The sequence below is a fragment of the Rousettus aegyptiacus genome, unplaced genomic scaffold (assembly GCF_014176215.1).
Source record: "Rousettus aegyptiacus isolate mRouAeg1 unplaced genomic scaffold, mRouAeg1.p scaffold_m13_p_6, whole genome shotgun sequence".
In the NCBI taxonomy this organism is placed as follows: domain Eukaryota; kingdom Metazoa; phylum Chordata; class Mammalia; order Chiroptera; family Pteropodidae; genus Rousettus; species Rousettus aegyptiacus.
Window position 1 is genome coordinate 113,604,986 of NW_023416309.1, and position 11,135 is coordinate 113,616,120.

General features: G+C 60.5%; 1 protein-coding gene across 1 annotated transcript; it reads left to right on the forward strand.

The window, feature by feature from the left end:
* Positions 1-1,548: 1,548 nt before the first annotated feature.
* Positions 1,549-10,844, forward strand: CBX2 (chromobox 2). The gene is made up of 5 exons (XM_036223049.1): positions 1,549-1,691; positions 1,772-1,815; positions 2,846-2,911; positions 5,044-5,149; positions 6,719-10,844. Exons 1-5 carry the CDS (start codon positions 1,620-1,622, stop codon positions 8,024-8,026), a joined length of 1,596 nt encoding a protein of 531 aa, XP_036078942.1. The 5' UTR covers positions 1,549-1,619; the 3' UTR covers positions 8,027-10,844.
* Positions 10,845-11,135: the final 291 nt, after the last annotated feature.

Below are 11,135 nucleotides of genomic sequence, written 5' to 3' on the forward strand. Positions count from 1 at the left end.
ACCCCAGGAGTGCTGGTTTCATCCCAAAAGGAGGGTTCAGGGCCGGCGGCCCTCCCCGAGAAAGCAAGCCTTTCTCCCCCACCCTCGGCAATCTTCCCGCCTGCCACCTCCTTTGCAAACAATACCGTTTGCAAAAGTCACGACCCAAGTTCTCTCCAGGATATCAGATGAATGTAACCTTATTTAACCAAATAAGCTGGAAAATGAGCCAGAAATGGGAAAGATGGGCTCCTGTGGTTCCAAATTTCCTATAGTAGGCCCTTCTATTAAAACAACAAAATACATTTCTCCTGCAGAATCCTTTATAAACATGGTTTTAATGATCAAAATTACATTGAGACACAGCCTCTTGCAACACGAAACGACTTTTTGATTCGCTCAACAGTGAGTACTCTGCAGCTGCATTCAACGAAGACATAAAACTAGAAAATGAATTTTCATTGAATTAAATTGTATTGATGCAAAAACGTTAAGGTTAACGTTTATCTCCTTTATCATGCGTTTGACTCCCTCTGATTCAAGATCTAAATGACTTAAGAGGGGAAATTGTTCAACGAACTACAGATCTTAAAAGCAGTAAATAAAAGGGTAGCCTGCCACCCCACTTCTGAACGCGGTCCAGCCATTCTGCCGCGTGCTATTGATCCGAGACAGACTTCCAAATGCTGGCGGGCCAATTAATGCCAGTCCTGCGTTAGAATCGCATCTAATCTCGCTCCCACCCCCCACATTCATTTAATCAAAATCGTGAGACATTAAGGCGCAGTTGCTTTTCTCCCTACGTGCGCCCTAAAACTTGGGGACTGGGTTCCGCTCTTTATGAAACGTAACAGTAAGAACACAGACCAATTCGCGTTTTCAGCTGATTCATTTTCCCCTCTAGTCTTTGGGGTAAAAAAAAGCGGGGCCGTTCCGTTTTCGCTGGCCGCGCTCTCCACCCCCGTACTTTGTCTTCCATTCCTCCCCCGCCCCCCGGCACTGTTGCTCCCGCGCAAAACAGGACATGAGCCGGAGACCAAGTTCAAAAAGCCGGAGGGCGGGTAGAGCCCTGCGCGCCCCACAGGAGCGCCCCTCGGAGGCGGGGGCAGGAAGCGGTCGCCCCGCTCTGTCCCAACTTCCCCCTTTGGGCCAGAACAATGGCTTTTTGCCCGGAAAGCGAAGTTCGGAGGCCAGGCGCGCCCGGGGCCAAGCGAGACTCGGCGGGCTACTCCCCAGGTCCGATGCCGCGAGGCGCCCCGCTCCTCCCCGCGCGGGACGCCCTCGCGCCCGGGGAGCCCCGCGCACGGCTCGCAGTCCCGCCCCGCCCAGGCCGCCGCGTGCGGCCCCCGGCCCGCCGCGCGAGACCAAGGCCGCCGCGAACAATGCGCGCCCCGCCCCGCGCCCCGCCCCCGCGCGCTCATTGGCCGGCGACGGATTGGGCGGCCCGCGGGGGCGGGGCCGCGCCGCGGCGCTGGGCGCGGGCGGGGGGCGCGGGCGGGGGGCGCGGCGGCAGTGCGCGTGCGCGGGGCGGGCCGTGCGCGGGCGGGGGCGGTGCTTTGTGTGCGGCGTTGGGCGCGCGGCTACAGCGGCGGTGCGGGGAGCGGCGGGCGCCGCGGTCGGGCGGGCGCGCGCGCGGCAGCATGGAGGAGCTGAGCAGCGTGGGCGAGCAGGTCTTCGCCGCCGAGTGCATCCTGAGCAAGCGGCTCCGCAAGGTGCGTGCGGCCCAGACCTCCCCGGCTCGCGCCGTGCCCGCCCGTCTGCCTCGGCTCACGCGCCTCTTCTCTCCCTGCAGGGCAAGCTGGAGTACCTGGTCAAGTGGCGCGGCTGGTCCTCCAAGTGAGTCCCCAATAATGCGGCCCCCGCCTTCCGGCCGGCGCCCCTCGATCCCGGGGAGGGGGGGCGGGAGGACCCTCAGCTCCGGCGTGCGGGGTGGCGAGGCGTCCACTCACTCCTAGCGCGGAAGTTAGCGGGGTCTCGGTGGGCTCCTCCAGCTCTGCGGGGAGGGGGAGCCCAGGCTGCGCGTGGCTGCCCTTTGTTTTCAAGCCCGAGGCTGTGCGGGGCTGGGTGGCCTCCCCCGGTGCCCCCCTCGGGTCGAGTCCCAGCCCTGCTCTCTGCCTCCCCGGCCTCCTTTCCCTGCGCCCAGCCGCTCCCCGCCTGCTCCGCGCGCCCATTTGTTGCATGCGCCCCCGCTCCGCCTCACCCCTCCCCGCGGACGCGAGCTCCCCTCTTGTCCATATTTCCCCCACTGTAACCTGAGCTTTCTATTGATGAATGTAGGGCTTGCTTTTTTTTTTTTCTTTTAATGGAAAGGAGGGGACTTGGCATCCCCCGGAGGGGGCTCTGTTTACAGACGCTCGCACAGACCCGTTTCCCTTTTCTTCCCGGACCCCACTTTTATTCTTTGCTCTCCCTTGCGGGTGCCCCGGCCCGCGCGCGCCTAGGCGCCAGGCACATTGTTCTTAATGTTCGGGCTGCGCTCCTGTGGCCCTCGGCTCCCCCCCCCCCACCCCCCTGCATCCCGGACAGCCTTCCCTTCCCTCGCTGGCTCCGGGCCAGGGTTTGGGGGCTTCCCTCTGCCACTTTCCATTTCGTTGGGATTTGTTTTTCTCCCAGGAGGAGACTGGAGTCCTCCCCGGGGCCCAGTGTTAATTGGAGGGATTAAAGTGGTGGTTTCCCTCGGAGTTTGAGGTCGTGGTTTGGGCTTCCAGGGTGGGGTCCCCAGGGCGCGTCCTGGACGTGCGTGGGGTCTTGTCCACTCTGCCACAGCACCCAGTGCCTTTGCCGACAGCAGGGACCGGCTTCTTTCTGAGGTGGCCCGTCACTGCCCGCTGTTCTACCCCGTCCGACCTGCTTTTTGCTTTTCCAGACACAACAGCTGGGAGCCAGAGGAAAATATCCTGGATCCACGGCTGCTCCTGGCCTTCCAGAAGAAGTGAGGAAGTTACAGCACGGGTGGGAGGGGGGGGGAGGTTGGAGGGCCGCGGCTCGTCCAGTGGTTCCGCAGGGCGGTGCTGGCCATCCAGGGGTCCTGGGCTCGCGCCGAGGTCTGAGGTCCCATGGCGGCTGTCACTAGGGCCTGTGGTACCATCTCCATGGTTGTCTGTAAAGGTGGGACAGGCTTCGAGGTCCTCACTGGGCCTCCTGCCTTCCCTCTGTTGGCCAGGGCTGCGTCCAGGCTTAAGGAGTCACTGAGTAAGTGCTGCTTTGATCTTTCTGGAAGCCATGCTCACCGAAATGAACCATCCAGTTCCTTCATGAAAATTTCTGGTTTCCCTTCCGGGCCTTTTCTGTCAAGTATTTTGCAAACAGGAAAAATGAAAACTAGGGTGGCAGGTTTGCTATAAAAATGCAGACCCGGCCCTGCCAGAGGGCACCACTGAGCAGAAGGTTCCCGAGGGAGCTGGGATGCCCTGCGCAGAGTCAGGCTGCGTGCTGTGTCTGCACCGAGGACAACACGTTTCTGGCCTGCAAAACGTACTGCGTGAGCACCGTGGGGGCCCCCTGGCCTGTCTCAGGGGCCTAGTTTGCTTCTGTAATCCTAGATGCCATTTCTATTTTTAGTTGAGAGACTCGGGTTAAGAGAGGCCGCCTTGAGATGCTCTTGGAAAGGGTGGCGAGAGGTGGACGATGGACAGGCCACTCCATCGGGGCACAAGAGTCCAGAGCACGCTTCACGGAGGGAGGTGTGGGCCCTTCTTGAGGGATCACCCTGTCGATAAAGACAGATGAATTAGTCGTCTGAAAGCTGCCCCTGCTGGGGTCACTCTGGCCCCGCTGTTCTCCGGTAGCTCAGGCTCTGTCTACTCTTCCTTCCGGCTGGACGTTTTGGGTGTTCTCAGAGGGGCTGTGACATTAGGGAGAAAACGAATGGGCTCTGCTCAGGCGAGAGAATGAGATGAGCACAGGTTTGCCCCGCGCCCTCAGAAAAGCGTATCTGCGGCCTCATCGTCTGCTGCTCAGTTCACACCTCGGGTCCCGCAGGATGGGGACGAGGGGCTGGTCCTGCTCTGGGACGCAGCCTCACTGTTGGGGGCGTGTTCTTAGCTTTGCTTTGGGTCATAGCACGGGGGACAAGTGGGGCTGGCGACCCTCTGAGGCGGAGGAGCTAGAGCCATGGGGTGGTCTGGACTGCTCCCCAGGGCAGAGGAAACGGGACGTGGGCACTCTGCTTCTCTAGGAAGCCAGAAGGAGCCCACGGGAAACGGGGAGCTGGCAGTTATTTGCTGGGTGTCGGGTGTGACGTCTGTAAGACCCAGGTCAAGAGGCCTCGGGTACAGGTGACTATGTTGGGCAGGAGAATCGCGAGATGCCCCTGTTCCTTTAGGAGACAGGATGGGGGGCTTCTCTGGAGTGTGGGCTCTGTCAGGTCGTACTCACCTTCCAGTCCCTGAGGAGGTGACCCCCGTTTTAATCACCGGGAAAGTTCTCCAGGTGGCCCCCCTTAGTGGGTAGCCTGAAACAGCAGGACCCCGAGTTTCAAGGCTGCTTAAAGGTGTCTGCGAGACTCCCGCCGGGTACAGAGGTTGGAGACAGAGTCCTCAAGAAAGGCAGCCGGGTGTGGGCTCCGGGGGGGAGCGGAGAGCATTGTGGGACGGGGGGCCCTTGGTTCCCCCACCCTCCCCCTCCCATGAGTTTGAGGGGGGGCAGTGGGCCTCGCCTCCCTGCCTTGGACTCCTACTTGAAGTGAGGGGTTGGGCCATGTGACCACGAAGACTCCTCCTGGTGGCATTCCGACAGCCCCACACTGTTCTTCCTGCGGAACGAGGCCTGGGCTGGCTCTGGGTCGGGGTCAGAGGAGTCGGAGGCGCCTGGGGGACCGCTCGCTTGCGGCTTGGCTTGCGTTCCACGCAGCGCACGCAACGTGGATGGGTGCAGAAGTTACCGGCCTGTGCTGCACAGGAAGGGGTCTGGACTCCCGTCCTGAATACGTCCATTAACGGGATATATTTTTGCGGTGAAACTGACGAAAGCTGGGCTGGGCTGGAGTGTCGGGATGTTTGAAGCCTTGGTGGCTCCGTGTGGCGGGAGGGCGAGTCTGTGACCCTGACTGCCGATTGTCTTCAGGGAGCACGAGAAGGAGGTGCAGAACCGGAAGCGAGGCAAGCGGCCCAGGGGGAGGCCGAGGAAGCACACGGTGATGTCCTCCTGCAGCCGACACGCCAAGCTCAAGGTGGGTGGCCGCGGGCCTCGCCAGGCCGCTCACCTTCCAGCGCTTGGCGGAGTGCGCGGTGGAGCGGCTGGGCCGTGGCGCTGGCCCGCCTCCCTCCCTGTGCTACCCAAGCCTCTGCCCGTGGGGGCACAGCAAGCCCCGCGCCCGCTCCCGAGCCGCGATCCTGTGTTTCGACGCGCTCTGCACCCCTCCTGGACGGCTGGGTCGAACCTGGTACTGACCGTCATCCTCTCTCATCCCAGTGGCTTATGGAGAACAGGAAGGGCGCACACAGTAGGTGCTCGTAGGTTTTCCAAGTACCTGGGCGGCCCACCGCTACACACACCTGGGGTCCGTGGCACCACCCACCTCCCCCAGTAGTTCAGGGGCAAGATGGGGTGCGGGTTGCTCAGTCTTGGATGTGTCTTGACTCCTTCCTCAGGGTTGCTTACCACCCCAAGAGTTTGGTCACTTCCTGCATAAACCCCCTCCCGGGAGACAGCACCTGCCTTCCATCTTGCTGGCCGGCCTACAGCAGCCTCATTTTGTCTTAGATATTTCTTCTGAGCAGGGTCGGGGTGCCGTGGGGGTCCCGTTGACTGCAGGAGAACATGGGGTGTTGGCGTTGACCGGCAGCACTGGCCATCCCTGTGGCTTGGGCTCTCATCAGCTGGGGTGATGGGTTGGGGGCCAGGCAAGCAGGCTCTGAGACTCTCCAGGTTTGATCCTCGCCCCCAATTCAAGGCAGGTGCGAGCTTTGCAGCAAGGGCCTGGCTGATGGTTCTGTCTCCCTAAAGTGCACCTTTTAAAATGCCAACCCAGCGGGCGGTTTGGGGACCTGGGAAATGGAAGGGTACACTTAGCTTTCGGGGTGATGCCCAGAAGACGAGAGAGCATTGCTCCTTTCTCCTGTGTGCTGGAAGGTTCTGAAGCAGTTGGGTTTGGCAGCGGGGAGGTGGAAGCAAGGCGTCCGCTTGCTTTCAGGTTACAGGATTGTGGCGCTCCCTGCTTCTGATGGTTAGCCTCACGAGACGCGGATTGGGCTGCTCTGGGCTCCCCCTTTCGAATTGTCGGCTAGGAGCAGAGCAGAGCTGTGTCCCTTTGAAAGCCGGTCGTGTCCGGCTGCTCTGCGCATGTGTATCCCCTCCTTGCTCCGACTTCATCTTACGAACCGCCCGTTTTTATTTCTTTTCCACTATTATTTATTTATTTTGGCAAGACAGCCCTCGGTTGACCTCATGGGTTGCAGGGCCTTGTCAGCTTACAATCCCTTATTTATTTATTCGTGCGTGCACACATGCATGCGCCCGCAGCGCCTGGTCTTCCCAGGCGGTCTCCCGGGGTCGGGCTTGTTGCGGGTGGCGTGGCTGTAGACTCTTTTCCACTTTTAACTGCACTTCACGGAGCCTCCTTAGGACCTTGTACGTCCTTTCTGGGACGAGGTGGGAAATGGCTCCCTCCTGGCCGCGTCTGTTCTGGAAGCTGCAGCAGGTGCTGGCTCCAAGGTGTCCGAGGCCCCTTGGGGAAAGTGCGCTGTGGATCCTGGGACCCGGCTGCAGAGGTGGTAACACCTTCGCTTTGTCTTTGCAGGAGCCCGACACCCCTTCCAAGTGCAAATCCAGCAGCTCCTCCACATCTTCCACGTCCTCCTCCTCCTCCTCAGACGAAGAGGATGACAGCGACTTGGATGCCAAGAGAGGCCCTCGGGGCCGCGAGACCCACCCAGTGCCCCAGAAGAAGGCCCAGATCCTGGTGGCCAAGCCCGAACTGAAGGACCCCACGCGGAAGAAGCGAGGCCGCAAGCCGCTGCCACCGGAGCAGAAGGCAGCCCGCCGGCCTGTGAGCCTGGCTAGGGTGCTGAAGACCGCGCGGAAGGACCTGGGGGCACCGGCCGGCAAGCTGCCCCCTCCGCTCAGCGCCCCCGTGGCCGGCCTGGCGGCCCTGAAGGCCCACGCCAAGGAGGCCTGCGGCGGCCCTAGCACCATGGCCACCCCAGAGAACCTGGCCAGCCTGGTGAAGGGCATGGCCGGCAGCCCCAGCCGGGGCGGCATCAGCTGGCAGAGCTCCATCGTGCATTACATGAACCGAGTGAGCCAGAGCCAGGCCCAGGCCGCCGGCAGACTGGCGCTCAAGGGCCCGGCCGCCGGCAAGTGCAGCCTTGGGCTGGACCTCAAGGTGAGGACGCAGAAGGGGGAGCTGGGGTTGAGCCCCCCAGGAAGCAAAGTCCCAAAGGCCCCCAGCAGCGGGGCTGTGGAGCAGAAAGGGGGGACTGTCGGGGGTCCCCCCCACATCCATGGCAGCGGCAAAGTCCCTGCCGGCTGCCTGGGTCCCCAGGCCGCACCCACCCAGGAGCTGAGCCTGCAGGTCTTGGACTTACAGAGTGTCAAGAATGGCACTCCCGGCGTGGGCATGGTCGCCCGCCATGCCTCAGCCACCAAGGCCGGCCCTGCCACCGTGCCAGGCACTGGGAAAGGTTCAGGGGCTGGCCCCCCTGGGGGGAGCGGGGCAGGCGTGCTGACCGACACCAACAAGGGTGACAAGCTGGCCTCCAGGGCGGCAGCTCCACCCACCACTGCAGGCAAGAGGGACTGTGTCAAGGGCAGTGCGGCCCCCGGGGGACAGGAGGGTGCCACAGCTCCGGGAGATGGGCGTAAGGCAGCCGCGCTGTCCGAGGTCAGCACCGGCGAGGACAGCAGCTCCGACTCGGACCCTGACTCGGCCTCGCCGCCGGGCGCCGAGCAGAACCTGTCGGTGTCCGTGCAGACCAGCCAGGACTGGAAGCCCACGCGCAGCCTCATCGAGCACGTCTTTGTCACCGACGTCACCGCCAACCTCATCACGGTCACGGTGAAGGAGTCCCCGACCAGCGTGGGCTTCTTCAGCCTGAGGCATTACTGACGCCGCTGCCAGGGTCTCCCCTGCTGCCCTCCGGCCTCTGGTTTTGCTCCGATAAGTGACCTCTGCCCCAAATCCTGTCCAGGGTCCAGGTGGCCGCCTCGAGGGGCCGGCTTGGCGGGCCTTCTCTCGGACCCCAGCCCTGCCCGTGACGGCGGGCCGGGCCGGGCCAGTGCCTTGATGCCTCGGCAGGGCATGGCCTGGCCCCGTTCCTACCTCTGGGCCTTCGCTCCGCCTCCCGTCGGCCTTAGGAAGTCAGTGGCCACCTGCAGCTCGAGCCAAACATCTGATCCCTGCCCGGGTGACAGTGGGCCTCAGCTTCCTCTGGGTTTTGGGGGGCACGTGTGTTCAAGGAGGGAGCGTCTCATGGTCCCGCTTGGCTGTCTTGCCCAGTGGTGGTGAAAGTGTATGGGGCGGTCAGGCGGGAGGCAGGACTTGGGCGACTGCTCCAGGGAGGGCTGGCTAAGCTTCTAGAACATGGGATGGGGTGGCAGGGCACACAGAAGGGGGTTCTTGCTGGTCAGAACTCCCGCTCAGCAGTGCCCGAGCTGTCAAAGGTGAGGGGACCGTCACCTCCCTGTCCCTGCCCCTGACCGCTGAGGGCTGTGGCCTTAATGAAAAGTGACAGATAATTGGGGGTTGAGGGCTGGGAGCCTTAAAGGGGTTGGTTTTAATGTCACCTGACCCTGGTTCAAATTAACTGTGGCCCCCATACGCTGGCCCGGAAGTCCCGTTGGGCTGGGAGGGGCAGGTCCCAGTGCTGCTTCGCCTGCAGAGCCCGAGCTTTGGGGAGGGGGCGGCTGTCACTGCAGCTGCCCTCCTTTCTGCTGGCCTGCGCAAGGACCGCCTTACTCCCAACCTCAGCCGCGCAGATGGCCCCTGGCGGCTCTGCCCTCCAGCCAGCCGCGGGCTGCCTGCTGCTGTTCGGGGACCTGGCTGCAGTTCCGTCTGTGGACGTGGCCCCACCTCTCCCTGACAATCCCCCCCATTGGGGGTTCCGTGTTCTTCCCCACTGGGAAGCTGTACCCCTGTACCATTTGGGAAGTGGGACAGAACTGGGGTGCCCGCCTGGCAGAGGCCTCCAGCTGGTGCTGTGTGGTTCCTGACGCGGGCAGAGAGGTGGGTCAGCACATGGGGTCACCGGGGCTTTGCGATGCCAAAAAAGAAAAGAGGGCTTGGGGGGCTCCCTTTCTGTTGCAGTTGGTTAAAGTCAGCCAGCAGACATGGGGGGCTATTTGTCCCCAAAGCTCTGATTGCAGGGAGCCCCTGGACTGGCAGCAGGCTGTGGTTCTGGGGGGCGGGCCTGCTACACCTCCAGTGCCCCAAGTCCCTCACCCTCCGTACCAAATAGGACGACATGGCTTTCGTGTAGCCAAATGGATTTCAACAGTGTGCCTTTGGGGACAGCTCATTGAGGGACAGCCAGGTGCAGCATCGGGGTCTCGCCTGTGACAGCCATGCCGGCTGTAGTGGGAATGCTGCCCACCTTGGCACAGGTGAGGGCTTGTAGTCCCAGATGCCCAGGCTGCAGCTGGAAAGTGGGCAGTGGAGGGGAGAGCTGTCCCCCCATCTCAGCAGGGCAGGGTGAGATCCCAGACTCCATCCCCAGCCTCCCCTCCTGTCTGTGGGCCCCCAGATGGCCCCAGGGTGTGACTGAAGGGCTTCCTGCAGGCCACCTCCCTCTCGCAGGAGCGGGCAGTCAGGGCCTGGGCTGACGTGACGTCCCCAGCAGCTAGGTCTCCAAACCCCTGACTTGGTGCCTTTCTGTTTACCAGCTATTTCAATCCCAAAGTTCGAATCTGCAAACACCTTCTAGCCACTTTGCCTTGCTGTGTTGTTGGGTTTTTTTTCTTAGTGTTTGTGACTTCAAGCAGTTTGTGTTTAAAATGGGCGTGTGTGTGCACGTGCACATGTGCGGGTGTGGCAGCCTTTGCTGGAGCTGGACCAGGTGCTCAGAGTTGGTCATGTTTACCAATAACTAGGAGTAGTGCTTTTTTTGCTGCTATGTGTGCGTGTGTGTAGGTGTCGGTCACACATCCAACTCCAGAGTCTTTGTTTCTTTGTTCCACTTGCTGTGTGACTGCGTGGGCTGCGTCCCCGTATCGAGGGGGCGTTTTAATCCTGTCCTGTCTTTCTGTTTGCTTCTGTGATGGACAGGAAGAAGTGGCCAGTCTATCCTCTTGAGAGGGTTTGGCATATTTTTATATGTATTTTTTTGGTACCAAAAAGAGTGTTCCTTGTTTTTGAGACACTCAAAATGCTGACCTGATGGAGGCTCTGGGCCTAGAGGCTTCATTAAGGGAAAACTTGGGGCAGGACCAGCGCGTTGGACCAGTGCCAGTCACTGGCTTGATTTGTGTCTTTTAATTTAAAAAAGAAAAAGCCAAATCATTCATATATGCCACTTCTGATTGCTTTAAACTATGGCTGTTTGTTTGCTTTCCTAAAAGAACAAAAGTGGATGCCCTGGGAAACGTCACATCTTCGTGGAAACGGGACAGCAGCCCAGCCCCCACCTTCAGTCAGGACCGACCAGTTAAAGGAAGTGCTGCTCCCAGGAAGCCCACCATGGCGTGGGGACGGGAGTGGGAGGAGGGGGGAGGTAGTGCCTAGATGCCCAGATCTTCGCTCACGTGCACCTAATAAGTTCTGCATTTTCTAGTATTTTTGGGAAACTAACACTAGCATTAGGCCGCAGATGTCTTTAGACTGACGATAATTTATTTTGCAGGGGGAAAGCATTAGCAAATGTGTCAGCAGATCTTTGTCCTTTCGTTAACTTTTAGTCTATCAATAAATGTGTGTTTTTTTTTTTAACGTGTCAGCCTGGTGTGTGTCTTGTGTGGTGCCCAGAAACAGGTCTCTTCACTTTCTTGAAGCCACCACACTTGTTTGGACAGGGACAGAATCAGACTGTCTCAGAGAACGGGAAAATCAAAGGCTTTGGGAAAGCCTTAGCCACTTTCTTAGGGTGCAGAAATTTTTTTTTTTTTTCTCCAAAGCAAAGGGTTGGCTTGATTATAGATGTCTTTGTCTGGGGACAACTCTGGCTGTCACAATGGGGCTGGGGGAGGGGCAGGGGCGAGTTGGTGCTACAGGCATCCAGTGGATA

Excerpts from the sequence above, each read along its gene's own strand:
- CBX2 (XM_036223049.1), top strand. The coding sequence starts at position 1,620 with ATGGAGGAGCTGAGCAGCGTGGGCGAGCAGGTCTTCGCCGCCGAGTGC. Across the intron at positions 1,816-2,845 it reads TGGCGCGGCTGGTCCTCCAA|ACACAACAGCTGGGAGCCAG; the intron begins GTGAGTCCCCAA and ends TTGCTTTTCCAG. Across the intron at positions 2,912-5,043 it reads CTCCTGGCCTTCCAGAAGAA|GGAGCACGAGAAGGAGGTGC; the intron begins GTGAGGAAGTTA and ends GATTGTCTTCAG.